A 27,119-nucleotide genomic window follows, 5' to 3' on the forward strand; every position below is an offset into this window, starting at 1 on the left:
CATGCCCAAATGAAATGACGTGCCTGAGAAAATATCAGTAGAATTGTGCAGGTCCTTAGTAAATCTACGTAAACTTTGAAAGTCCTTACAGAGTTTCAAATAAGTATAAAATCAAGCAAAGGCAAGTTTTTTGTTCACTTTGGTTTTTTTTTTTTTTTTAAAGCCAGCTGTCATATTGCCTCTATAGCTCAAGAGTTTAGATTCAATTTTTCTGAGCACAAATTTATACATTTTAATAAAGGAGATAATCATGTCTCATTTTCCATACAGCCATGAAGATTAAAGATATGGTATAGATATACCTGGTTCAGGATATTGTACAGAATAAAGGTTCCCAATAGAAAAGAGTTTATTTATGAAATTCTTATCATACATTCAGGTCACATGGGAGTACTGGTGGCTGCCTAAATATTCCTCTTTTATATATTTTTAAAAAAATACAGATAGGAGTTCCCATCGTGGTAAAGCAGAAACGAATCCGCTGCACCACGATGGGAACCATGAGGTTGCAGGTTCAATTCCTGGCCTTACTCAGTGGGTTAAGAATCCGGCATTGCCCTGAGCTGTGGTGTAGGTCCCAGATGCGGCTCAGTTCCCACGTTGCTGTGGCTGTGGTCTAGGCCAGCGCCTACAGCTCCGATTAGACCCCTAGCCTGGGAACCTCCCTATGTTGCAGGAATGTCCCTTAAAAAAAAAAAAAATACGGATAAACAAGGAGAGTATATAAAATAGGACATAATACTTGCCTTCAGCATAACTAAGAATTATGAGATATTATAAACTTCAAATTATTTGTAAGTAGAAAAATAAATATTCAACTGTATCAGAGGAGTGGGACGAATTAGACAGACACTGCAGATAGTGTGCAAAAAATATAGTTGTTGCAGATATTTAATTTGTTTCATATTTCATAAATTTTAAGAAACATTGGAAATAAAGAAAATTTAAGAGTAAGCTGTAAAACAATGTTTATTCCTTTTAGACTGCAGTATAAAATATTTTTATCATTCAGAATAAACAGTGAAATAATTTATGTGCTACAGCCACTGTTTTTTTTTTTTTAATTCTAAATTGCAAATCAATGATTACATGGAAGCTACAGATAGTTTCAAAGGAAGACACAACATAGTCGCTTGCAGGTTAAAAAGGAAGCGTAGGCAAATAAACTCAGCATTGCATGGATCTGAGATGGATATTGGAGGATTTTGTGGAAGTTAAAATTTCATCCTTCATCAAATAGGGTCTTCACAATGACATTCAATCATCTTAATACATTCTTTCACTGGTTTCTAGATAACATGACTTTATGCACCAAGTTTTTAAAAAAATTTTATTATTATCATTATTTTTTTCCCACTGTACAGCATGGGGATCAGGTTACTCTTACATGTAGACATTTTTTCCCCCACCCTTTGTTCTGTTGCAATATGAGTATCTAGACATACTTCTCAATGCTGCTCAGCAGGATCTCCTTGTAAATCTATTCTAAGTTGTGTCTGATAAGCCCAAGCTCCGGATCCCTCCCTCTCCCGTCAGGCAGCCACAAGTCTCTTCTCCAAGTTCATGATTTTCTTTTCTGAGGAGATGTTCATTTGTCCTGGATATTAGATTCCAGTTATAAATGATATCATATGGTATTTGCCTTTGTCTTTTTGACTCATTTCACTCAGGATGAGAGTCTCTAGTTCCATCCATGTTGCTGCAAATGGCATTATGTCATTCGTCTTTATGGCTGAGTAGTATTCCATTGTGTATATATACCATGTCTTCCGAATCCAATCATCTGTCGATGGACATTTGGGTTGTTTCCATGTCCTGGCTATTGTGAATAGTGCTGCAATGAACATGCGGGTGCATGTGTCTCTTCTAAGTAGAGTTTTGTCCAGATATATGCCCAAGAGTGGGATTGCGGCGTCATATGGAAGTTCTATGTATAGATTTCTAAGGTATCTCCAAACTGTTCTCCATAGTGGCTGTACCAGTTGACATTCCCACCAACAGTGCAGGAGGGTTCCCTTTTCTCCACAGCCCCTCCAGCACTTGTTATTTGTGGATTTATTAATGATGGCCATGCTGACTGGTGTGAGGTGGTATCTCGTGGTAGTTTTGATTTGCATTTCTCTTATAATCAGCGATGTTGAGCATTTTTTCATGTGCTTGTTGGCCATCTGTATATCTTCTTTGGAGAAATGTCTATTCAGGTCTTTTGCCCATTTTTCCATTGAGTGATTGGCTTTTTTTGCTGTTGAGTTGTATAAGTTGCTTATATATTCTAGAGATTAAGCCCTTGTCAGTTGCATCATTTGAAACTATTTCTCCCATTCTGAAAGTTGTCATTTTGTTCTCTTTTTGGTTTCCTTTGCTGTGCAAAAGCTTTTCAGTTTGATGAGGTCCCATGGGTTTACTCTAATTTCTATTGCTTTGGGAGACTGACCTGAGAAAATATTCATGATGTTGATGTCAGAGAGTGTTTTGCCTATGTTCTCTTCCAGGAGTTTGATGGTGTCCTGTCATATTTAAGTCTTTCAGCCATTTTGAGTTTATTTTTGTGCATGGTGTGAGGGTGTGTTCTAGTTTCATTGCTTTGCATGCAGCTGTCCAGGTTTCCCAGCAATGCTTGCTGAATAGACTTTCTTTTTCCCATTTTATGTTCTTGCCTCCTTTGTCAAAGATTAATTGTCCATAGGTGTCAGGGTTTATTTCTGGGTTCTCTGTTCTGTTCCATTGGTCTGTCTGTCTGTTTTGGTACCAGTACCACCTGTCTTGATGACTGTGGCTTTGTAATATGCCTGAAGTCTGGGAGAGTTATGCCTGCTGCTGGGTTTTTGTTTCTCAGGATTGCTTTGGCGATTCTGGGTCTTTTGTGGTTCCATATAAATGTTTGGATTGTTTGTTCTAGTTCTGTGAAAAATGTCATGGGTAATTTGATTGGGGTTGCATTGAATCTGTAGATTGCTTTGGGTAGTATGGCCATTTTTACAATATTGATTTTCCCAGTCCATGAACATGGAATATCTTTCCATTTCTTTACATCTTCTTTGATTTCTTTGATTAAAGTTTTATAGTTCTCGGCATATAGGTCCTTTACCTCCTTGGTCAGGTGTATTCCGAGGTATTTGGTTTTGTGAGGTGCACTTTTAAAAGGTATTGTATTTTTTTGTTCCTTTTCTAATATTTCATTGTTTGCATACAGAAATGCGACTGATTTCTGAATGTTAATCTTATATCCTGCCACTTTGCTGCATTTATTAATCAGTTCAGGTAGTTTTTGGGTTGAGTCCTTAGGGTTTTCTATGTATAGTATCATGTCATCTGCATACAGTGACAGTTTGATCTCTTCTCTTCCTATTTGGATGCCTTTTATTTCTTTTGTTTGTGTAATTGCTATGGCTAGGACTTCTAAAACTGTGTTGAATAGCAGTGGTGAGAGTGGGCATCCCTGTCTTGTTCCAGATTTGAGTGAGAAGGCTTTCAGTTTTTCCCCATTGAGTATTATATTTGCTGTGGGTTTGTCATAAATGGCTTTGATTATGTTCAGGAATGTTCCCTCTATACAACACTTTGGTGACTCTTGATCATGAATGGATGTTGGACTTTGTCAAATGCTTTTTCTGCATCTATTGAGATGATCATATGATTTTTGACTTTTCTTTTGTTAATGTGGTATATGACGTTGATTGATTTGCGTATGTTGAACCATCCTTGTGAACCTGGGATGAACCCTACCTGGTCATCATGTATGATCTTTTTGATATGTTGTTGGATTCGATATAGTAATTGGTTGGCTAAGATTTTTTTGAGAATTTTTATATCTATATTCATCAAGGATGTTGGCCGATAGTTTTCTTTTTTGGTGGTATCTTTGTCTGGTTTTGGAATTAGGGTGATGGTGGCATCATAGAATGTCTTTGGGAGTGTTCCTTCTTCTTCAACCTTTTGAAAGAATTTAAGGAGGATGGGCACCAGATCCTCTTTATATGCTTGATAGAATTTGCCTGTGAAGCCATCTGGTCCTGGGCTTTGTGTCCCAATATGTGGTCGATTCTTGAGAATGTTCTATGTGCATTTGAGAAGAATGTGTATTCTGATTTTTTTGAATGTAATGTCCTGAAGATATCAATTAAGTCTAACTTTTATATTGTTTCCTTTAGGATCTCTATTGCTTTATTGGTTTTCTGTCTAGAAGATCTGTCCATTGGTGTGAGTGGGGTATTAAAGTCTCCTACTATGATTGTATTCCCATCAATTTCTCCCTTTATGTCTGTTAATATTTGTCGTATGTATCTGGGTGCACCTGTATTTGGCGCATATATGTTGACGATAGTAACATCCTCTTCTTGGATGGATCCCTTAATCATTAAATCGTGTCCTTCTTTGTCTTTCTTTATGTCTTTTGTTTTAAAGTCTATTTTGTCTGATATGAGTATTGCAACTCCTGCTTTCCTGTCATGTCTATTGGCATGAAATATTTTTCCCCACCCTTTCACTTTCAAGCTATACGTATCCTTTGTCCTAAGGTGAGTTTCTTGTAGGCAGCATTTTGAAGGTTTTTGCCTTTTTATCCACTCAGCCACCCTGTGTCTTTTGATTGGAGTATTCAGTCCATTGACATTTAAGGTGATAATTGATGATTATTTATTGCCATTTTGAACCTCGTGTTCCAGTTGATTCTATGGTTCTCCGGTCTTCCTTTCTTTTTTTGGTTGGTTGGTCTCCGGTTATTATCTGCTTGAGTGTTTTGTTTTTGTTTTTTGTTTTTTTTTCATTTTTTGCTAATGCAATGTTTGGGTTTGGCTTGTGGTTGCCCTGTTTTTTAGGTATGCTAACCCCTTCCTATAATTGTGTGTTTTAGCCTGATGGTCCTGAGGGTTCAAACACTTCATTACTATACTAAAATTAAGAAGAGAAACAAACAAACAAAAAAAGGGTTCTATTTATTTCCTAACATTCCCTTGCCCACATTTAATGATTTTGATGACTCTTTTTTTTCTTTTTAATTTTATTTTGTTTGAAACATGTTCATGATTAAATCTGTATGCTGGCTTATTTGAGTGACTGCTCGCTGATTGTGGTTTCCTCAGTCCTAGTCCCCCCCCCCTTTTTTTTCCCTCCCTTTCTTTCCTTCCTTTCTTTTTGGTTTAGAGAAGCCCTTTCAGTATTTCTTTTAGTCTGGGTTTTGTGTTGCTATATTCTTTTAGCTTTTGTTTGTTGGAAAAAAATTTTATTTCCCCTTCTATTATAAATGATATTCTTGCTGGATAGATTATTCTAGGTTGCATATTTTTTCCTTTTAGCACTTTATGTATCTCTTGCCATTCCCTCCTGGCATGTAGATTTTCTGTAGAGAAATCAGCTGATATTCTTATGGGGGTTCCCTTGTAGGTAACATTCTGTTTTTCTCTTGCTGCCTTTAGGATCCTCTCTTTATCAATAACTTTTGCCATTTTTAGTATAATGTGTCTTGGTGAGGGTCTATTTGGGTTCAACTTGTTTGGGGCCCTCTGTGCTTCTTGTATCTTGAACTCAGTATCCTTTAGATTTGGGAAGTTTCCAGTGATAATTTCTTCAAATATATGTTCCATCCCCTTATCTTTTTCTGCTCCTTCTGGAATTCCTATTATGTGTAGATTGGCCTGTTTTATATTATCCCATAGATCTCTTATATTGCTTTCATGTTTTTTCATTTGGTTTTCTGTGTGCTGTCCTGTTTGGGTGATTTCCATTATTCTATCTTCCACATCACTGCTTCATTTTTCTCCATTATTCATTCTGGTTTTTACTGCCCTTAGTTCAGTTTTTATCTCTACAAATGAATTTTCTCATTTTTCTTGGCTCCTCCTTATATTTTCTAGTTCCTTTCTGAGGGTATCTGCATTACTGTTCATATCTTCTCTTAATTCCTTCAGTATTTTAACTGTCTCCCTTTTGAACTCCAGGTCTGTCAGACTGCAGAGATCTGTTTTATTGTTGACTGCTTTAGATGAGATCTCTTGTTGGTTTAACTGGGGATGGTTTCTCAGCTTCTTTATCTTGCTTGTTGTTTTCTTTTTCCTGGTGGAGTTGTACTCACTAAAAGTGGCTGGGCAGTGTTTACCTTGTCACTGCTGTGGAATGTTTCCTGAGGGCTGGTGTTGTTTGTCAGTCTTCTTTGAGGCAGTGTGGCTTTTCTGGAGGGTAGGCAGGGCTGACAGGGTCTCTCTGAAGCAAAGGAGGACTTTCTGAGGGCAGACAGGACTGGGAGGTCTGCACCACGATGGAGGCAGATCACTCGGCTGGGCAGAGCTTGCTCTGATGTTTTTGGGTTGTGGGGCTCTTGCAGGGGGCTGGCGGTGCTGGGCAGCTGTTCTGCAGGAGTATGGCACCCCCTGAGGGAGGGAACAGATAGCTGAGCCACTGAGAACCCAAGAGGCTCTTCCCCCGGGCAGCTTGACTAGGATGGACTGCCTGAGAATGTAGGCAGACTTTTCACGGCCCGGCCGAGCTGTTCTAGCTTTTTTGGGCAGTGGGGGCTCTTGCAGGGGGCTGGCGTGCACCAAGTTTTTGAAGGCTTGTTTTACTTGCTGGTTCCTCAGGGTATAAATAAAAGGGTTTAACATGGCGGCAACTGAAATGTTGAGAATAGCTACACCTTGGGGCAATGAAGCTCTTTCTTTGGCTGACGGCTTAACATACATGAATGTACAGCTTCCATAAGAGATGGAGATGCCCATCATGTGAGAGGAACATGGGGAGAAAGCCTTTTTCCTCTGACTAGTGGATGGGATTCTCAAAATGGTGCTAATAAGGCACATATAGGACAGAATCACTAAAGCCAATGTGAAGAGCAAAGTAACAAAAGCACAGTAAACGCCAATCATCTCTAAAAGCCATGGATCTGGGCATGAGAGTTGTAAAATGAGGAGTCACTAGAGAAGTGATCAGTTACACTGGAAGCACAGAAATCTAACAGGAGGATACCCATCCTCCTTAAACTTTTTCAAAAAGTTGAAGAAGAAAGAACACTCCCAAAGACCTTCTATGATGCCACTATCACCCTAATTCCAAAATCAGACAAAGATACCACCAAAAAAAAAAAACTATCGGCCAATATCTTTGATGAATATAGATGTAAAAATTCTCAACAAAATATTAGCCAACTGAATCCAACAACATATCAAAAAGATCATACACCACAACCAGGTGGGATTCACCCCAGGTTCACAAGGATGGTTCAACATATATAAATCGATCAACATCATATACCACATTAACAAAAGAAAAGTCAAAAACCACATGATCATCTCAATAGATGCAGAAAGAGCATCTGACAAAGTCCAACATCCATTCATGATAAAAACTCCTATCAAAGTGGGTATAGAGGGAATATTATCAAACCATAACATTAAAATAATCAAAACCACTTATGACAAACCCACAGCCAGTATAATACTCAATGGAGAAAAGCTGAAAGTCTTCCCACAAAAATCTGGAACAAGACAAGGATGCCCATTCTCACCACTGCTATTCAACATAGTACTGGACGTCCTAGCCACAGCAGTCAGACAAACAAAAGAAATAAAAGGCATCCAAATAGGAAGATAAGGGGTAAAAGTGTCACTTTATGCAGATGACATGATACTATAGGTATAAAACCCTAAGGACTCTACCCAAAAACTACTTGAACTGATCAACAAATTCAGCAAAGTAGCAGGATATAAGATTAACATTCAGAAATCAGTTGTGTTTCTGTATACTAAAAATGAAATATTAGAAAAGGAATACAAAAATACAAAACCATATAAAATCACACCCCAAAAAACCAAGCATCTGGGAATACACCTGACCAAGGAGGTAAAGGACTTATATGCCAAGAACTATAAAACATTAATCAAGGGAAATAAAAGAAGGTGGGAAGAAATTGAAAGATATTCCATGCTCCTGGGTTGGAAAAATTAATATTGTATAAATGGCCATACTACCCAAAGCAATCTACAGATTCAATGCAATCCCTATCAAATTACCCATGATGTTTTTCATAGAACTAGGAAAAACCATCCAAAAATTTATATGGAACCACAAAAGACCCAGAATTGCCAAAGCAATCCTGAGGAACAAAAACCAAGCAGCAGGCATAACTCTCCCAGACTTCAAGGAATATTACAAAGCCACAGTCATCAAAACAGTGTGGTACTGGTACCAAAACAGACACACAGACCAATGGAACAGAAAAGAGAAGCCAGAAATGAACCCAGACACATATGGACATTTAATCTTTGACAGAGGAGGCAAGAATATAAAATGGGAAAAGACAGTCTTTTCAGCAAGTATTGCTGGGAAACCTGGACAACTGCATGCAAAGCAATGAAACTAGAACACACCCTCACACCATGCATGAAAATAAATTCCAAATGGCTGAAAGACTTAAATATAAGGCAAGACACCATCAAACTCCTGGAAGATAACATAGGCAAAACATTCCCTGACATCAACCTTATGAACGTCTTCTCAGGTCAGTTTCCCAAAGCAGCAGAAATAAAAGCAAAAATCGACCAATGGGACTTAATCAAACTCACAGGCTGTTGCACAGCAAAGGAAACCAAAAAGAAAACAAAGAGACAACTTATAGAATGGCAGAAAATAGTTTCAAATGATGCAACTGACAAGGGCTTAATCTCTAGAATATACAAGCAACTTACACAACAAAAAATCCAACAACCCAATGAAAAAATGGGCAAAAGACCTGAATAGACATTTCTCCAAGGAAGATGTACAGATGGCCAACAAGCAAATAACAAATGCTCAATAACCCTGATTACTAGAGAAATGCAAATCAAAACTACCACGAGATACCACCTCACACCAGTCAGAATGGCCATCATTAATACGTCCACAAATAGCAAATGTTGAAGAGGGTGTGGAGAAAAGGGAACCCTCCTGCACTGTTGGTGGGAATGTCAACTGGTCCAACCACTAAGGAGAAAAGTGTGGAGATACCTTAGAAATCTATACATAGAACTTCCATATGACCCAGCAACCCTACTCTTGGGCATATATCCGAACCAAACTCTACTTAAAAGAGACACATGCACCCACATATTCATTGCAGCACTATTCACAATAGCCAAGATATGGAATCAGCCCAAATGTCCATCAACAGATGATTGGATTCGGAAGACATGGTATATATACCCAATGGAATACTATTCAGCCATAAAAAGGACAAAATAATGCCATTTGCAGCAACATGGATGGAACTAGACACTCTCATACTGAGTGAAGTAAGTCAGAAAGAGAAAGACAAATACCATATGATGTCACTTATATCTGGAATCTAAAATATGGCACAAATGAACCTTTCCACAGAAAAAGTTTATGGACTTGGAGAATAGACTTGTGGTTGCTAAGGGGGAGGGAATGGTGTGGATGGGGAGCTAGGGGTTAATAGATGCAAACTATTGCTTTTGGAATGGATTAGCAATGAGATCCTGCTGTGTAGCACTGGGAACTATGTCTAGTCACTTATGATGGAGCATGATAATGTGTGGAAATAGAATGTATACATGCATGTGTGACTGGGTCACCTTGTTGTGCAGTAGAAAAAAAATTGTATTGGGGAAATAACTAAAAAAAAACAAAGAAAAATGGCTGTGGTGTACTATCCAGATATACATATATATATGAATTACTAATCAAGTTATGTTAAGAGTTTTGGCATCAGTGTCCATGGGAGATATTGATTGAGCTGTAGTAATTTCCTCTTCTTGTAATCAATTTTTCTGGTTTCAAATTTGGGTAATATTAAAAGAGTTAGTGGAGTTCCCACTGTGGCTCGGCAGTTAAGAACCTGACTATCCATGTGAATATGGGTTCTATTCCTGGCCTTCATTAGTGGGTTAAGGATCTGGCATTATCTTAAGCTGTGGCATAGGTCAACAGGCGTGGCTGGGATCCTGCTTTCTTGTGGCTTTTGGCATAGGCTGGCAGCTGCAGCTCTGATTTAACCCCTAGCCTGGGAAGTTCCATATCCTTAAAACAAACAAACAAACAAAAAAAGAGTTAAAGTTTCTTATTTTGGGAAGAGTTTTAATTACACATTCATACTCTGAAATAGAAATAGGGATATTCATGCCTTCTTCTGTGAGTTTTGGGGTTTGGATTTTTCAGGAACTGTCTGTCTCATTTCATTTAAGCTATCAGATCTTGTTTTCTATTCTTTTATTTATTTATTTATTTTAAGGCTGCATCTGCAACATATGGAAGTTTTCAGGGTAGGGGTTGAAATAGCCCTGCAGGTGCTGGCCTACACCACAGCTACAGCCACGCCAGATCCAAGCCTCATCTGGAACTACACCACATCTTATGGCAATGCCAGATCCCCAACCCTCTGAGTGAGGCCAGGGATGGAACCTGCATCTTCATGGATACTAGTTGGATTCGTTGATGCTGCACAACAGGAACACCTAAAAGTAGAATTTCTGAATCATATGGTAACTTGACATTTAACTTTAAATGAAAGTGCCAAAGTATTTTACAAACAACTGCACCATTTTACATTTGTAGGAACAATGTATGCAGGTTCCAATTTCTGAGCATCATAAATAACACTAATTACATTTATGTATCTATATATCCTCGTGGCTGTGGAGTGGTATTTCATTGTGGTTTTGATTTGTATTTCTCTAATGACTACTGACAACTGTACAGATCTTGAGCATTTTTTCATCTGCTTTTTTTCATTTGTCTTTGGAAAAATGTCTAGTCAAGTCTTTTGCTTATATCTGTTGAAGTTTTGGTGTTTCTATTGTTCAGTGGTAGGAGTAATTTTATATATATTTAACAAAGTAAGTGCAAAAATTGTGTGAAGAGGAGTTCCCGTCGTGGCGCAGTGGTTAACGAATCTGACTAGGAACCATGAGGTTGCGGGTTCGGTCCCTGCCCTTGCTCAGTGGGTTAACGATCCGGCGTTGCCGTGAGCTGTGGTGTAGGTTGCAGACGCGGCTTGGATCCCGCGTTGCTGTGGCTCTGGCGTAGGCCGGTGGCTACAGCTCCGATTGGACCCCTAGCCTGGGAACCTCCATATGCCGCGGGAGCGGCCCAAGAAATAGCAACAACAACAACAACAACAAAAAAAAATTGTGTGAAGAAAATAACACTCTGAGTTCATGGATTATAGACAATATTGTTAATTCAGATGGCAGTACTTCCTAAGCTGATCTACAGTTTCGGTGTAAGGCTAATGAAAATTTCAACCACTCTTTTCACATAAATGGCAATCTTATCCTAAAATATACATGGAATTGCAAGGGAATTGAAAAGGATCCAGAATAGTGAAAATACTGAAAAAGAGGAACAAAGTTGCAGGAGTAATATCTTCCAATTTGAAAACTTACTATACAGCTACAGTAATCAAGAGAGTGTGATACTGACATAACAGTTGACATATAGATTAAGGGAACAGAACAAAGATTCCTATAGTAGAACCAAACATTTATGATCAACTGATTTTTTTTTTTTTTTTTTTTTTTTTGTCTTTTTGCCATTTCTTGGGCTGCTCTCGTGGCATATGGAGGTTCCCAGGCTAGGGGTAGAATCAGAGCTGTAGCCACCTGCCCATGCCACAGCCACAGCAACGCAGGATCCAAGCCACGTCTGCAACCTACACCACAGCTCACGGCAACGCCAGATCCTCAACCCACTGAGCAAGGCCAGGGATCAAACCTGCAACCTCATGGTTCCTAGTCGAATTCGTTAACCATTGCACCACGATGGGAACTCCCTGATCAATCTATTTTTAACAAAGGTACCAAGGTTATTCAATGCTGAAGTAATTGTCTTCTCAACAATTCATGAATATAACTGGATACCTACATGCAAAAAAAAAATTTTATCACTGTCTCACACCATATCAAAAATCAATTCAAAAGAATAGAAAGACCTAAATATAGGAATGAAAATGATAAATTTCTTATAGGAAACTGTAGGTCATAACTCTGTAACTTTGATTAGGCAATGTTTTCTTAAATATGATGCCAAAAGCACAAACCACAAAAGAAAAAATGGCCTAATTTGACTTAAAATCAAAGCTGTAGTGATCAAAGGACACAATGAAGAATGTGAAAATACAACCCAAAGAAGCCAAAAAATATTTACAAATCAAGTATCTAATAAGGGTTTAGTGTTTTATTAAGAACTTATTGGAAAGTAAACTCTAGGTCGATGAAGATTTCAAGAACGTGAATATAGTAACATGGACTCACTCCCTTATTTTCGACATAGAAAAGCAGATTGATAACAATGCTGGCTTAAAAATAGTAAAATGATCTAAAACACAACTCTCAAATTTTTTCTACCAGGGACACGTGGATAATAGGTGTACCATCAAATAAATACCTTAGTGATTTTTTTCACTTATTTTTCCCTGATGGAATATTAAATGCAGGACGGACATCTGTATATTTGGGGGATTTTTTTGTAGGCTTCTTTTTATCTGACAGTATATCAGTAATACTTCTTTCTTAAAAGGCATTAAACACATGTGAGTATGTGTAGGAGTGAGCAGAGGGAATGCCCCAAGAAAACTCAACTCATGCTTTTAAATTTCCCTTAATTTATTCCAGAGATCCAAAGGTTTAACACCTTCCTTCAGCTTGTTCCTCTAAATATCTCCGGAGATATCACAGTGAGCTTTGGATTCATGGGCCATTATTGCATTTTAACTCACAAATAACTCATGGAGTTAAAACATTAGCTCTTGTCTTCCTGACTCCAATATCTGAAAAACCTATCCTTAATACAGTTAACAGAGGAATCTTTCTAAAAGAAATTCCTGATTACAGAGGTTCTTAGATTTTAAAAGTAAACTTTCATATGAACCACCGGCCTCAGACTCACCTACAGACTGTGTTTCTATGTTGTATTCCAGGTAAGTTGAAAATATATTTTAGGGATGAGAATATGGACTTTGCATTTAAATACGCTAAGCTGGTGGGTGACTCTTATTCATTCCACACATTTAGGACTTTAAACTTACCAAGTAGGGATCTAGTACAGTTTTGGACATACAAGTCTCTTACAATTTGTAAGTTGACTTTTTTTTTTTTTTTTTCTTGTCTTGCTGATTAACTCAAATGAAGCAACAACTTCAGCCAAGAGCAGCTAACACTTATTGAGGGTACAGTCTAGACCGGGAGCAGATCTTGAATTACTTGATATAGAGGTATCATTTCATTGTCAATGAACCTTATAAAATAAGAATTATCATTATTACATGTATTTCACAACTGGACAAATTCAGCAACAAAGAATTTGAGAGACTTGGGAGTTCCCATCTTGGCACAGTGGAAACAAATTCAACTAGAAGCCATGATGTTGCGGATTCAATCCCTGGCCTCGTGGGTTGGGGATCTGTCATTGCCATGAGCTGTGGTGTAGCTCGCAGACAAGGCTGGGATCTGGCATTGCTGTGGCTGTGGTGTAGGCTGGCAGTTGTAGCTCCAATTCAACCCCTAGCCTGGGAACTTCTATATGCTGTAGGATCGGCCCTAAAAAGGCAAAAAAAAAAGAAAAATTAGAATTTGAGAGACTTGATTAAACTCACATATACATCTAAATTTCAATCTTGGATGACTGGCCAAAAGTATAACACTTTGAATTATCAGGTTTGTGATCCCAGGAAGTTAATTTTAAATTATTTCTCAGATCCCAGTGGTAGTATATGCTATTATACATATGTCTATAAAATGTTCTTGATTAATATATAATTATTAACTTTTTATTTAGGTCAGTACTATGCATTACAGATAAAGTTTAATAACTATGTAGACAACATGAAGATAGGACTCATTGTAATATGGAAAAGAATGCTAATAATGAACTGTATTAGGAAGAAAAAGGGCATTGTATTAAAAGGCTTGGTTAAAATGTTTTGAGAAGGCTAAATAATTGAAGGACACATTTAAGGAAATTTTAAAATGAGTAACAATTTTAAACAATTTTTATTTGTTTTTTTCTTTACATTTTAAACTTAATTTTTCCCTCATTTATTGAAATAAACAACCTTTTGGAGTGTATCCTTGAAGGCCTGTTTCACTTGCTGGTTCCTTAGAGTGTAAATGAAGGGGTTTAATAAAGGGGCAACTGAGGTATAGATTACTGCTACTCCTTTGGATAAAGTCACCCTTTCCTTTGCCGATGGCTTCATGTAAATAAAGATACAGCTGCCATAAGTAAGGGAGACTACAATCATGTGAGAAGAGCAAGTGGAGAAAGCCTTTGTCCTTTTTTGAGCAGAGGGAATTTTTAGAATGGTTTTGATTATATATGTGTAGGAAAAAATCACTGACAGCAACGTGACCATGAGATTTATAGCAGATGAGAAAAATGAAATCAATTCTAGGATGTGAGTGTCTGTGCAAGAAATCTGCAGCACAGGGGAAGTGTCACATATGAAGTGATCAATTACTTTGGAAGCACAGAATTCCAGTTTCAATCCCAAGACCACTGGTGGAAAGGTAAGCAGAAAGCCAGCTGCCCATGAACTGAGCACAAGTTGGTAGCACACTTTTTTGCTCATAATGATTGGGTAATGTAGGGGTTTGCAGATTGCTACATAACGATCAAAAGACATGGCAGCTAGCAGGTAAAATTCTGTAATAGCTAATACAAGGAAAAAGAATAACTGAGATGCACAACCATTGTAGGAAATTATTTTGTTTTTAGTTATGATGCTTATTAAGAATCTGGGAATGCAGACTGTGGTTAATGAAACTTCCAAGAAGGAGAAGTTTTGGAGGAAAAAATACATGGGAGTCTTGAGGCGGGGATCCAGCAAGATAAGAAGGATGATGGATAGGTTCCCCATCACACTCAACATATAGTTTAGAAAGAGAAATATAAAAATCACAGTTTGCAATTGTGGGTCATCAGTCAGTCCTAGGAGAATGAACTCTATTTCTCTTGACTGGTTCTTCATTTCAGTTTTGAGTCCTATTAAATAGACGTAAAGAAACAACTAAAAAAGCTGATGTAACAGGACTTCGTAAGAACTACAGACATAGAAAAAAAACATACTCAGAAATGTAAATAAGTTTAAATGGTTGATCAATTTCACAAGACAAAGGATACCTAAAATTACATCATTTGTTAGCATAAACATCCTCAGATTGGCTGCTCCTTTATAACTACACTAAGTTCTTTCTTTCTCCCCATTTTAACGTGAAAGATAATTTAAATTTTACTTGATAATTTCCCAATGAGCTGAATTCTATTTAAATATTCTAAACAGAACATAAGTATTGCTAGAAATGAATTTTCTTTGTGTATGTCATCAAGTACTGAAAAATTTCTTACAACATCTTGACAATTATACCAGAATCGATTTGCAGTATTTATTTAAAAAACCCGTAGCTCATCAAAACACTTATTAAAGATAGGGAACATATAGCAATATTAGTAGTTACATATTTTCTCTATCATGGAAATATTCTAATATATGCCATTAACTATTGTCTCCCAATGTTATATTTTTCCATTTTTCCTTTATCTCATTTCCTTAAATTATTTTTTCCTTTGGTTTTAAACATATCAATTTTCTCATAATCAGCTGCATGTACTCAGGAAGAATTGAATATTGCATCTGTATAAAAATGAAAAAAAAATGACAATTCAAGTGTCAGAGAAAATTACCTGACTTGTACTTATAGAATAGCTTTTTTTTTACTTAGACATATGTATGTTAAATTATATGTGACTTACCACTTCCAGGTTATATTAATATAATTCCTTCTATGAGACTATTATAGGAATAAGTACCAAAATATAAATGTAAACTTTACCCCCCTTATAATATTATAAACTATTCAGTTGTTTTAAAAATAAATTTAATTCCAGTTCTTTTCTGGAAAAGGATTCAAAGAAGAGATATAATCTTGAAATTATGTGCATCTGCTAATATCCTCCACTTTTAATCACACACATAAAAATCATCAGACCTAGATAGTACAGATAATTCAATTAGAATACTATTTGATGTCAGATAAGATTCATTTTCTATTTTCTTAAAAACAAAAAATATTTCATAAAAATTCTTATTGAAAATGTTGTACTCTAAATGAAAAGATGTTTTAGGAAATCCCCCAATGAAAGGAACCTAAAATTTGCCACAACCAACTGTTGCTTCAAATTGTACACTAACAAAAGCTGCAGTTTTATCATTTTGCCCATAAGAGGCACAGGGGATTAATTGAAATTAAAAGAGGAAAGCAAAAGAAATGTCCTCTGGAGACTGCTTTCAGAAAGGACATACCAATTAAGTTTAAAAAAAAGAAAGAAAAAGAAAGGAAAAAGAGAAGAAACAGAAAGCAAAGAATTAAAGAAAAATCAAGCAAAAAAACCCTGTGAAATGCTTTAACTACAAAACTGATGGGATGTTCTCTCAAAAGAGAACAAGAAATGGTTTAAACTTGACATATTTCAAATATTTAATGGCAACAAGAATTTCAGATATTCCAACGCCATGGGACAAAGTGATGAATTCTCCTGGTGAGAAAGTTTACTCAAAACGGAAACCCCTCTCTTGTTTCCAGTAGGCAATAGGCTACAATTTCATTAACTTTATTATGTCTCTTATTTACTTTTATTTTGAAACAATATAAAAGATAAAGAAAAATATACAACAAGGATCTTTTATTCCTGAGTCACTTGATGCTCCATCTGCTATTCAGTACAGCAATGTGTATTTACAAAAAAGAATATTCTACTAGATAAGCATAATAAAAACATTTTTATCAAGATATTAATAATGATATGGTATTAACATCAAATCCTCCAGTCTTATTCAAATGTCACCAATTGTTGAAAAATTTCCCTTTATAGTAAAAAAAGAATATAGTTTAATTTAAAACTGCATAAAAACAAAAAAATATGTTTCATGCATTTCTTCAGATCATGTTTTTCTACCACATTGCTTATTTCATGGAGGTTTTCTTTTTTTTTTCATGGAGGAGGTTTTCTTGAAGAATCTCATAGCTCAGCTCTCCATTTACTTTTTATTTTTCCCAGTGGCTACATTTCACCCTGCTGCAATAACTTACTCCCTCAACCCATATTTCACTTTTTAAATAATAACTCCTTGTTGCACCTCAGTTTCTAGAAATGATGATTTGAATAAAATATGCCTTGCATAAGTATACTTTGCTGTCGGTAATTTGTTAACTAACGAAATATATATTTATTGTGTATTTATCTTATTCTAGACATTGTGAAGGGCCCAGCACTTACTTTAAGAAGCTTCATTGCCTAAATAAATCATAATCATAACCCCAGCATTGCTATACAGTATCTAATGAGTGTTACAGTGAAGATCAACAAAAATATCCTGGGGCATGTAGGATGGCTTCTCAGTGATTGTGGAGATCAGGGAGAGGCATTCAAAGCTTCAGTGCACACTCTGGGACACTGCACAGAATATCTAAACTTTTATGCCTCGGTTTCATCACATGTAAAATAGGAGAAATATAACCCACACCTAAAGTTCGGTAAATATATGCTGTTAGAAATCCTTAGCATCAGTAAGAGAAAATTCTTAATGTGAACTGTTCAAAAACATGTTGCAACTAATACTTGATATGCTTTTAGGGAGAGGTAGTAATATGGAGGGACCTCTGTGCCAGAAGAGTATTTTGGACTCATATTTAATATATCAGTAATTTTGAGAGATTTTGTGGATAACTAATCGTTTAGGAGTCTGATAAATGTAATTTTAAGTTATCATTCCTAATGTGCCCAAGTCATTATGTCTTGGAAATCATGCATTTATTCTATGTTAATATACACCCAGATTATTTTGAGGTACTTCTCTTTATTTGACACTTTCAAAAAAAAAAAAAAAAAGAGAATCATTGAAAGTATGTAAGTACATATTACGTATAAACTTTAACATTCAAGTTTCCAGGGAAGCTGATTCTTTTTTGTTTGTTTGTTTGTTTGTTTGTTTGTTTTGCTTCTTAGGGCTGCACCCAGGGCACATGGAGGGTCCCAGGCTTGGGGTCTAATTCGAGCTACACTTGCTGCCCACAGCCACAGTCACAACCATAGTAACATGGGATCCGAGCCACATCTGCGACCTACACCACAGCTCAAGGCAATGCTTGATCCTTAACCCACTGAGTGAGACCCAGAAACAAACCTGCACCTTCTGGTTACTAGTCGGATTCATTTCCACTGTGCCAAAACGGGAACTCACATGGGAAGGTTATTCTTGAACTGAATATGAATAATCTTAGAGTCAAGGATATAAATGAGGGAGGCTTTGCTTTCAACCCTTGGGACATTTTGAAGTTTAGTATATACATGTAACAGTGGGCCTCCAATACATATAATAGAGTCAGAGATCTTTAGGGAAAAAAAGGAATGAGAGGTTTATTAAAGCTTTAGATTGTGGGGATAGAGGAGTGGGGGGGAGTATTTCTCTTCCTTATCCATTCCCTGTTTCCACACTTAACACATGTATACCGAATGCATTTCCAATGAATGGAGGAGGCTACTATATGATGTGTTTTCCTTCATAAATCAATTTGCTAAAGTAAAAGAAAAAATAAATAAAATAATGAAAATAAAATATTCAGTTCCTCAGTCACACTAGCCACATTTCAGATGCTTAAGAGCTATAGATAGCCAGGAATTACCATAGTGAACAGCACTGACTGAGAGAATGATTTTTAACTTTTGTATTTCCTAAAGCATGAAGTTAGTTATACAACTTTCCCACAAATAGACCTTTAGGTATCTCATAATTTTAATGCTACATATTCTAATCACATGCTTCAAAAATTTCTCTAATTCCTCTCTGATTCCTTTCTTAAAACTTATTTAATAGAGTCTAAGTTCCTTTGCACATTTTATACTTCTGAAACACTTGACTTCCTTTTATTTCTTTATTCAACATGCAAAATACCACATAAATTGTAATTTCACTTGGAAGGCAACATTGATCTTACCAATAGCACACATATATTGATATAATTAATGATGCATAGCTCACAAGATTTATTTTAGAAAATAGTCAGTATATGAAGCTCTCATTTATGAGAAGAGACATTTCTAGACAAATACTGGCTCAATATTTTGCACTGAAGAAGGTGGTTGTGGGAGTTCCCTGGTGGCCTAAGAAGTTAAGGATTAAGTATTGTCACTGGTGTGGCTCTGGTTCAATCCCTGGTCTGGGAACTTCCACACACTATGGGCATGCCCCCCCCCCAAAGGGGTCATTTCCTATGAAAGAGTAAAATGGTCTATTCGGACAAAACAGAAAAAAGAGCTGAGCTCAGGAAGTCTGAGTAAATCCAATACAATATGCATCATTTTGAGGGAAGAAATGGGATAGATATAAAGTACTGAATGGAAACTCGTACTCAATTCCTCCATTCATGTTTCGAGGATACCTTATCGATGTCTACATTTCATCTCACTGTTTTGTAAGTGACACAACCTTTGAAGCACATCCTTGAGAGCATCCTTCACCTGCTGATTCCTTAGGGTATAAATGAAGGGGTTTAGTAAAGGAGCAATGGAGGTATTGAGCAGTGCTACACCTTTAGTTAAGGCCACCCTTTCCTTTGCTGATGGTTTCATATACATAAAAATACAACCCCCATAAGTAATGGAGACAACAACCATGTGTGAGGAACAGGTGGAAAAGGCCTTTGTTCTTTGATGAGCAGAAGGGAATTTTAGAATAGTTTTGATGATGTATGTGTAGGAGAGGACCACTAACAGCAAAGTGACTACAAGTGTCACCACAGCTAAGACAAAAGATGCCAATTCTAGGTTATGTGTATCTGTGCAAGAGAGCTGTAGCATGGGACAACTGTCACAGAGGAAGTGATCAATTATTTTGGAAGCACAGAAATCCAGCTGAAGTCCCAAGACCAAAGGAGGAAATATAATTAGGAAGCCAGCTACCCAAGAGCTGAGGACAAGCTGGTGGCACACTCTGCTGTTCATAATGACTGGGTAATGCAGAGGTTTGCAGATGGCAACATAGCGGTCATAGGACATGGCCGCCAGAAGGTAAAACTCTGTAACTCCTAATAAAAGAAAAAAGAACAACTGTGTTATACAACCATTGTAGGAAATTTTTTTGTCTCCAGTGAGAATGCTTATCAAGTATCGTGGAATGCAGACTGTTGTGAATGAAACCTCTAAGAAGGAGAAATTTTGAAGGAAGAAATACATTGGGGTCTTGAGATGGGGATCCAGGAGGGTGAGAAGAAGGATGATTAAGTTTGTTATCAGGTTCAAGATGTAGTTGATAAATAGAAACAGGAAAGTCACAATTTGCAGTTGTGGATCATCTGTCAGTCCTAGGAGAATGAATTCTATTTCCATTGATTGATTCTTCATAACTCTTTTGTCATCCTTATCAAAACTTTACAGGAAAAGAAGACAAAAAATTGAACACATATAGGCATAGTATTTATATTAATATCTAGATAAAAATATATAAACTTAAATATATAGATAAGTCTAAATGTATGTAAATGACCCAACTATATAAATACAAAATGCACATTAGCTAAATACACATAGTAACCTAAATATACATATAAATGTACATATAAATATGGTAACTTAAAGCAGAAACAAGTATATATCATTTAGTTTATACATTTGTAAGTGGGTTCTCCTGGGTGAATTGCCAATAACATAATTACATGCTACAGTCAATTCTAAATTCTTTATATTACTTTTCTTCATAATTTTTCCTCTAGAAGTTTATTTTTTTTGGTTAATGTGCTTTTACAAGCATCCCTACCAAGTAGAGTCTACTCTGCATGTATAATTTAAATAACATAATACCAATATGTTAATTGTATATTTTTTATCACTTTTATCTAAACTGTGCAATGCAGTGTTTGTTTTTCTTTGTAGAATTGAGTATCAAGGATCTGTCTCCTAAAGCAAAGAAACAAATGTAAAATAATCAAATTGGACTGAATTAAACTTAAAAGGAAAACATCAACAAAACAAGACAACCACTGAATGGGAGAAAACATTTGCCAATGATATAACCAATAAGAGGTTAATATCCAAAATATATTAACTACTCATACAATTTAACATCCAAAAAACAATCTGGAATTCCCTCATGGTTCATGAGGTTAAGGATCTGGCATTGTCATTGCTGTGGCTATGGTTACATCTGTGGAGTGAGTTTGATTCCCTGGCCTGGTAACTTCTGCCTGCTGATGTCATGGCCATAAAAGAAACAACCAATCAAAACCAAAAAAAGAAAAAAATCTGATTAAAAAATTGACAGAAGACCTGAATAAAAATGTTTCCAAAGAAGACATACAGATGGACAACAGACACATGCAAAGATGTTCAACATCATTAATCATCAGAGAAATGCAGATGAAAACCACAATGTGGTGTCACTTCACACCTGTTAAAATGGCTATCATCAAAAAGACCATAAATAACAAATGCTGGTGAGACTGTGGAGATAATGAAACCCTTATACAATTTTGGTGGAAATGTAAATTGTCACAGCCATTAAAATTTAGAAATAAAACTACCTTGTGATGCAGCAATTTCATCCTAGGTAAATATCTGCAAAAAAAGCTCTAACTACAAAAGATTTATGTATGCCAATGTTCATAACAACATTATTTACAGCAGCCAAGATATGGAAGCAACCTAAGTGTCTATCAACACTATGCAGTGGAATACTACTTAAAAAGAATGAAATTTTGCCATTTGCCACAGCATGAATGGACTTGGACGGTATTATGCTAAGTGAAATAAGTCAGACAGAGAAAGCCAAATGCTATATGATATATTTTATATGTGGAATCTAAAAAAATAAAACAAGCTAGGGAATATAATAAAAAAGAAACAGCATAGATATATGGAACATAATAATGGTTATCAGTGGAGAGAGGGAAGAGGGGGTGCAAGACAGAGAAAGGGTATTAAGAGACCTAAATTACTGTGTGTAAACTAAATAAGCTACTAGATACAGTACATCTAATATGTCTAATATTTTATAAGTATAAATGTAGTTTAGTCTTTAAAAATTGTGTCACCTTTAAAAATTGTTGTACACCTGAAATTTAAATACTATTGTACATCAACTGTACTTCACTAACTTTTTAAAAAGTTGAACAAAAAAAATGAGTATCAAGATGGTTTTCCAAAATCAGTATTTAGAGTTACATTACATTTCCCATGATGGTAATGAATAAGGTAATATTGATTTTAGTAATTAAACATTCCACTTATAATAGTTTTGACATCTTCTCTGAACTGAGAGTCAACACATACTATCAATTTTTTTGACTGGGTTTGCTCTGCAGAAATGGACAGTTGCTTTCCATTATGTCAGTCATAAAAAGAAAAACATGTCAAAACAAACATTTTAATAAAAATATTGTATTTTTTTCAATTAACTTTTTTGAGATGTATTCCTCTAAGTGTCTGCAGAATTTCAGGGACTAGGTTTTTTTTTTTTTTTTTACTTCCTCCATATTGAATACCACAAAATTATATTACTCCCTATGCCCTCTATTATAAGAATTCCATTTATCATTAGAATGAACTATCCCACTTACATTAAACATGTTAGTTTATTCCGTTATATAAATTACCTATAGACTTTTAAAAGAAGTGAATTACTCAAGCACTGCTTGTTAACTTTACTCTTTTGCATTTGTCTTGTCAATATTTTAATTTTATTATATTTGAAAAATAAAATTAAACTAACATTGCATGTTTAATGTGATTTTCCAAAGCAGCATTAGTAAACTTTAATGTTTTTAATGGCAACTGAAGACTTGTGATCGTCAGCTACTGAGTGGTCACAGGCTTTTACTGTAAATTACACATATTTATGTTTTCATTATGACTCCCATCTTTGCTGTACCTTGATTTGAAAAGGTGTGTTCTAGGAGTTAGTCATACAATTTCTATTATCATGTGGGTCTGATTCTTCTAGAAGTATGTCACCTCAAATTTTTAGGAAAGAGTTGCTCAGTTCTGTGTTTTCTTCACATCGATTAATCCAGGGAAACAATTTATAATGAGAATAAGAAAAAATGAAACTCAGATGCAGCTGTATGTGAATGAAGTAGATTACAGTATCTTCTAACACACAAACCTTAAAATCACTCTACCATTAAAAAAGTATAAAACATAAAAATTCCCTAGTCAAAATTAACTCCGTAAAGTTTGACTTATTTGACTTAATTTCTGATCTTGAAGTTAAGCTAAAATTATAGTTGACTTACCTTCTTGGCTCTGTTGCATCTATTGTTCCCCTATATGTGCAAGGAAGAGATGTAGTTATCATAACTAATTATGATTGACTCTCTTTTTACATATTCTATTATCTAATCTGGGTATATATAACCAGTGATTTTTGTGGGAGGAGGCAATGTTTACATATTGTACATCTGCAAAGAATTTTTTATAGCACAGGGAACTATATATCTAATCACTTGTGAGGGAACATGATGGAGGATAATGTGAGAAAAAGAACATACATGTTTTTGACTGGTTACTTTGCTGCACAGCAGAAAGAGATAGAACATTGTAAATCAATCGTAATAAAAAAATTTAAAAAAAAGAATTTCCACATTCACTCAAATTTGTACTCACTTGGTGATTCAGAACTCAAACATCAACAATTTCAAGGGACCTCCATCTTGTTTTCCAGATAAGTTGCATCTTGTGAAATTTTGTTTTCATAATCACTGTCATTCAGAACATAAAAATAGTTATTCTTTAAGATGAAATGAGATAAAATAAAAAGGAACAACTGTAAAAAACTTAGGGCATCATCTGATGAAAGATACACAATTGTTCCAAGAAAGCTATTCCACTTTGCCTTCTGTACACTTAGGTCGTGGTTTTATAATTTTCTTCTTACTATAGTCTCAAGGGATCTACTGAAATAAAACAGAACAAAACCCCACAACTTTTCTTTGGGGATCAGAGTTCCCAAAGTACTACTTTTTAGTAATAAAAGACTCCAGTGTAATCTACTTTCAATAAAAGCCTAAGTGAAAGTATCCCAGAGGTGTATCATAAGTGATTTAGGAAAATCAATGAAATTTTTAACAGGATTATCAGCAGTTTGCTGCCCTGGGGCAGCATTTGAAAAATCCTAAACTGGTTTACAGCAACACAAGACATTGCTGTGCTCCATTTGGCAGCAAAAGCAGTTTTAGATTTTATGGTAGCTATGTGCCATTTTGCACTATGGCTCCTAGTGGTATACACATATTATTGATAAATATTAATTAAATATTATTTATTATTGAAAGAATAAGGCTCGGCATATATTTTTGAGGAAATTTTTTTATCCTTCAGGTGAAATGAATTTTATCTATGAAATATATTCTATGTTAATGCACAAACCTGGACATGGTCCAATGTCCATTGCTGGTGAATGGTTTAGCAAATTGTGGTACAAACATACAATGGGATAAATGAATGATACATCAAAAAACACGATTGAATATTAGACATGTTCTAAGTGAAAGAATCAATATAAAATATCTACATACTCTTTGCCTCTATTTATACAATTCTGGAAAACTGTAAACTGTAGGGACAGAAATCTGATCAGTGTGTTCAGGGGCTAAGAGTGAGATGTGATTGACTAGAGACGTGTCATGAGGAAACAATTCAGGGTAACGGAAACATTTTCTATGTTGATTGTAGAGATGTTTGCATGGTAGTCAATGTTCATGAATTATACACATCAAAAATATCAACCTTTTTGTAGTTAATGTCTATATCAATAATCTGTCTATAAAATATATTTGAATATAATTTACTACTTTTTTAGACTATGGCTAAGTTTACTTAGATCTGTACTGTTCCGTCTGGTATCTTCTAGCCGAAAGTGCATATGTACTTTTAAATTTAAAATTCCAGAAATAGTCCCTAAATTTCAAATTAAGTTTTAATGCCATTCTGAGCAGCATGATGAAATCTCACACCTTCCTGCCCTGTCCCACCTGAGATGTGAATCATGCCTTTGTCCAAAGTATCCACACTGTATTCAGTACACATTCATTGTTCACTTAGAGGTCATCTTGTTACCAGGCCAGCTGCTGTGGTATCACAGTGTTTTTGTTCAAGTTACACTTTTTACTTAATTATGACCTCAAAGCACAAGAGTAGTGATGCTGGAAATTGGAATATTCTCTTACTGTGCCTAATCAATAAACTAAACTTTTTATAGGAAAAAAATATATGTTGATGGTTCAGTATTGTCCATTGTTTCAAGCATCTTCAGGGATCTTGGAATGCATTTACAATGAATGGGGGAGGCTACTATATGATGTGTTTTCCTTCATAAATCAATTTGCTAAAGTAAAAGAAAAAATAAATAAAATAATGAAAATAAAATATTCAGTTCCTCAGTCACACTAGCCACATTTCAGATGCTTAAGAGCTATAGATGGCCAGGAACTACCATAGTGAACAGCACTGACTGAGAGAATGATTTTTAACTTTTGTGTTTCCTAAAGCATGAAGTTAGTTATACAACTTTCCCACAAATAGATCTTTAGATATCTCATAATTTTGATAATGCTACATATTCTAATCACATGCTTCAAAAATTTCTCTAATTCCTCTCTGATTCCTTTCTTGACCAGTTGACTATGTTGGTAAATATTACTTAATTTCCAAATATTTGGTGACTTTTTAGTCCTTTGCATACTAATGATTCTTACTTGGTTCCATTATAATCATAAAGCATACATTCAAGAATTTAATCCTGTGGAATGTCTGAGAACTTCCTTTACGCTAAGCTAATAGTCAGTTATGTAAATATTTCACTTAATGTATTTTTAAGAACATTATTTATTTTGAACTTGGGTGCTGTATTTCATATTCATAAGCAGGTAAAATGAACAAAGCTGGAGTTCTTTATATTTTTTGAAAAAACTAATGTAGTTTATGACATTTTAGTTATTGTAATTTTCAATTCTACAATTTCCTCTTGGTTTCCTTTAGGTTTTCTATTTAATTTTCTGATGCTTCTATTATGTTCATACATTGATTTCTTGACTTTTCCACATCCTCCTTTACTTGTTTTAGCATCTTTAAGACGGTTGTCCTAAAGTCTTTGTCTAGTAGATTTATCACTAAGTCTTTTGCAGGGACTGTTTCTGTTGACTTATTTTAAATGAGTCATACTTTCTTGTTTCTCTTTATGACTTTTGATTTTTTTGTTGAACACTAGACATTTGAATCTAAATGGGATTCAGATTCTTCCCCTTGCTTGGGGCTGCTGGTTTGGTTATTGTTTTCAGTTTTTGTTTTATTTTGATCATTGTAGGCATCCTCTGTGCCAAGTGTAAACTTAAGGCCTTCTCAGTTCTCTTCTAGCCTGTGCCTTTCCCTGAATATGCACAATTACTTTATAAATATTCCTTTATGTGAATTTTAATTTAGAATGTTCTAAACATACAATGGGGGGGAGGGGAAAGTCATTTCAGTCAAAGGGAGAGCGTTTACAACTACAAAGAGATGAATGACAGCAATAGCCATCTTTTATCTGCACCTTTTGGCTTCTAAGCCAAAGCCAGGTATCAGAGTACAGATCCCTAATATTTGGAGAACAGTATCTTTTGCCCATCTTGGATCCTGCAAGCTGTGTGCAAACTGCTCTAAGGACATATGTGTAACTGTCTGCCATGGGGTTGGAAGGTGTAGGATGGGTGGCTGTTACTGTGCTAAAAGCAAAAATTACAGAAATTACGAGCAATTTTTCATTCCAGTCTTTCCCTGGAAGTTGTAAGCCTTACTCTAGCGTTCAAAACTGATTACAAGACACAGATTCTGCTAGTTCTATTGTTGTCTAGGTAAGCAGACAGATTCCTGGGGCTCCCTACTCCAACATCTTCCCAAAATTATTTCAGTGATCTACTCATTTTCATGATGCACTTGAAAACTCTAATAAAGAACATATTTGATTAGAATAGATTCATATTCAAAGTTAGTATACATCTTTTCTTCAGCATTAATCGGTGAATCAGGTATCAGATTTTAAATAACCATTCTCTACTAATTTTGTGCACAATTTCTTGTAATGGAGGCACTGTAAAATTTAAGATCATATTTAA

At 35.6% G+C, this 27,119-nt stretch overlaps 2 protein-coding genes across 2 annotated transcripts; both read right to left on the reverse strand.

The window, feature by feature from the left end:
* Positions 5,985–18,003, reverse strand: LOC110260679 (olfactory receptor 6C6-like). Its single transcript, XM_021091771.1, has 2 exons — positions 14,380–18,003; positions 5,985–6,868 (listed from the first exon to the last, which is right to left on the reverse strand). The coding sequence occupies exons 1-2, from the start codon at positions 14,948–14,950 to the stop codon at positions 6,099–6,101; spliced, it is 1,341 nt and encodes a 446-aa protein (XP_020947430.1). The 5' UTR covers positions 14,951–18,003; the 3' UTR covers positions 5,985–6,098.
* On the reverse strand, positions 18,070–20,961 carry LOC110260674 (olfactory receptor 6C6-like). The gene has a single exon (XM_021091760.1). The coding sequence runs from the start codon at positions 20,377–20,379 to the stop codon at positions 19,420–19,422; it is 960 nt and encodes a 319-aa protein (XP_020947419.1). The 5' UTR covers positions 20,380–20,961; the 3' UTR covers positions 18,070–19,419.

The sequence above is a fragment of the Sus scrofa genome, chromosome 5 (genome assembly GCF_000003025.6).
Source record: "Sus scrofa isolate TJ Tabasco breed Duroc chromosome 5, Sscrofa11.1, whole genome shotgun sequence".
In the NCBI taxonomy this organism is placed as follows: Eukaryota; Metazoa; Chordata; class Mammalia; order Artiodactyla; family Suidae; genus Sus; species Sus scrofa.

Excerpts from the sequence above, each read along its gene's own strand:
- LOC110260679 (XM_021091771.1), bottom strand. The coding sequence starts at position 14,950 with ATGAAGAACCAGTCAAGAGAAATAGAGTTCATTCTCCTAGGACTGACT. Across the intron at positions 6,869-14,379 it reads GATTTCTTGCACAGACACTC|GGCTTTTAGAGATGATTGGC; the intron begins ACATCCTAGAAT and ends GCCCAGATCCAT.
- LOC110260674 (XM_021091760.1), bottom strand. The coding sequence starts at position 20,379 with ATGAAGAATCAATCAATGGAAATAGAATTCATTCTCCTAGGACTGACA.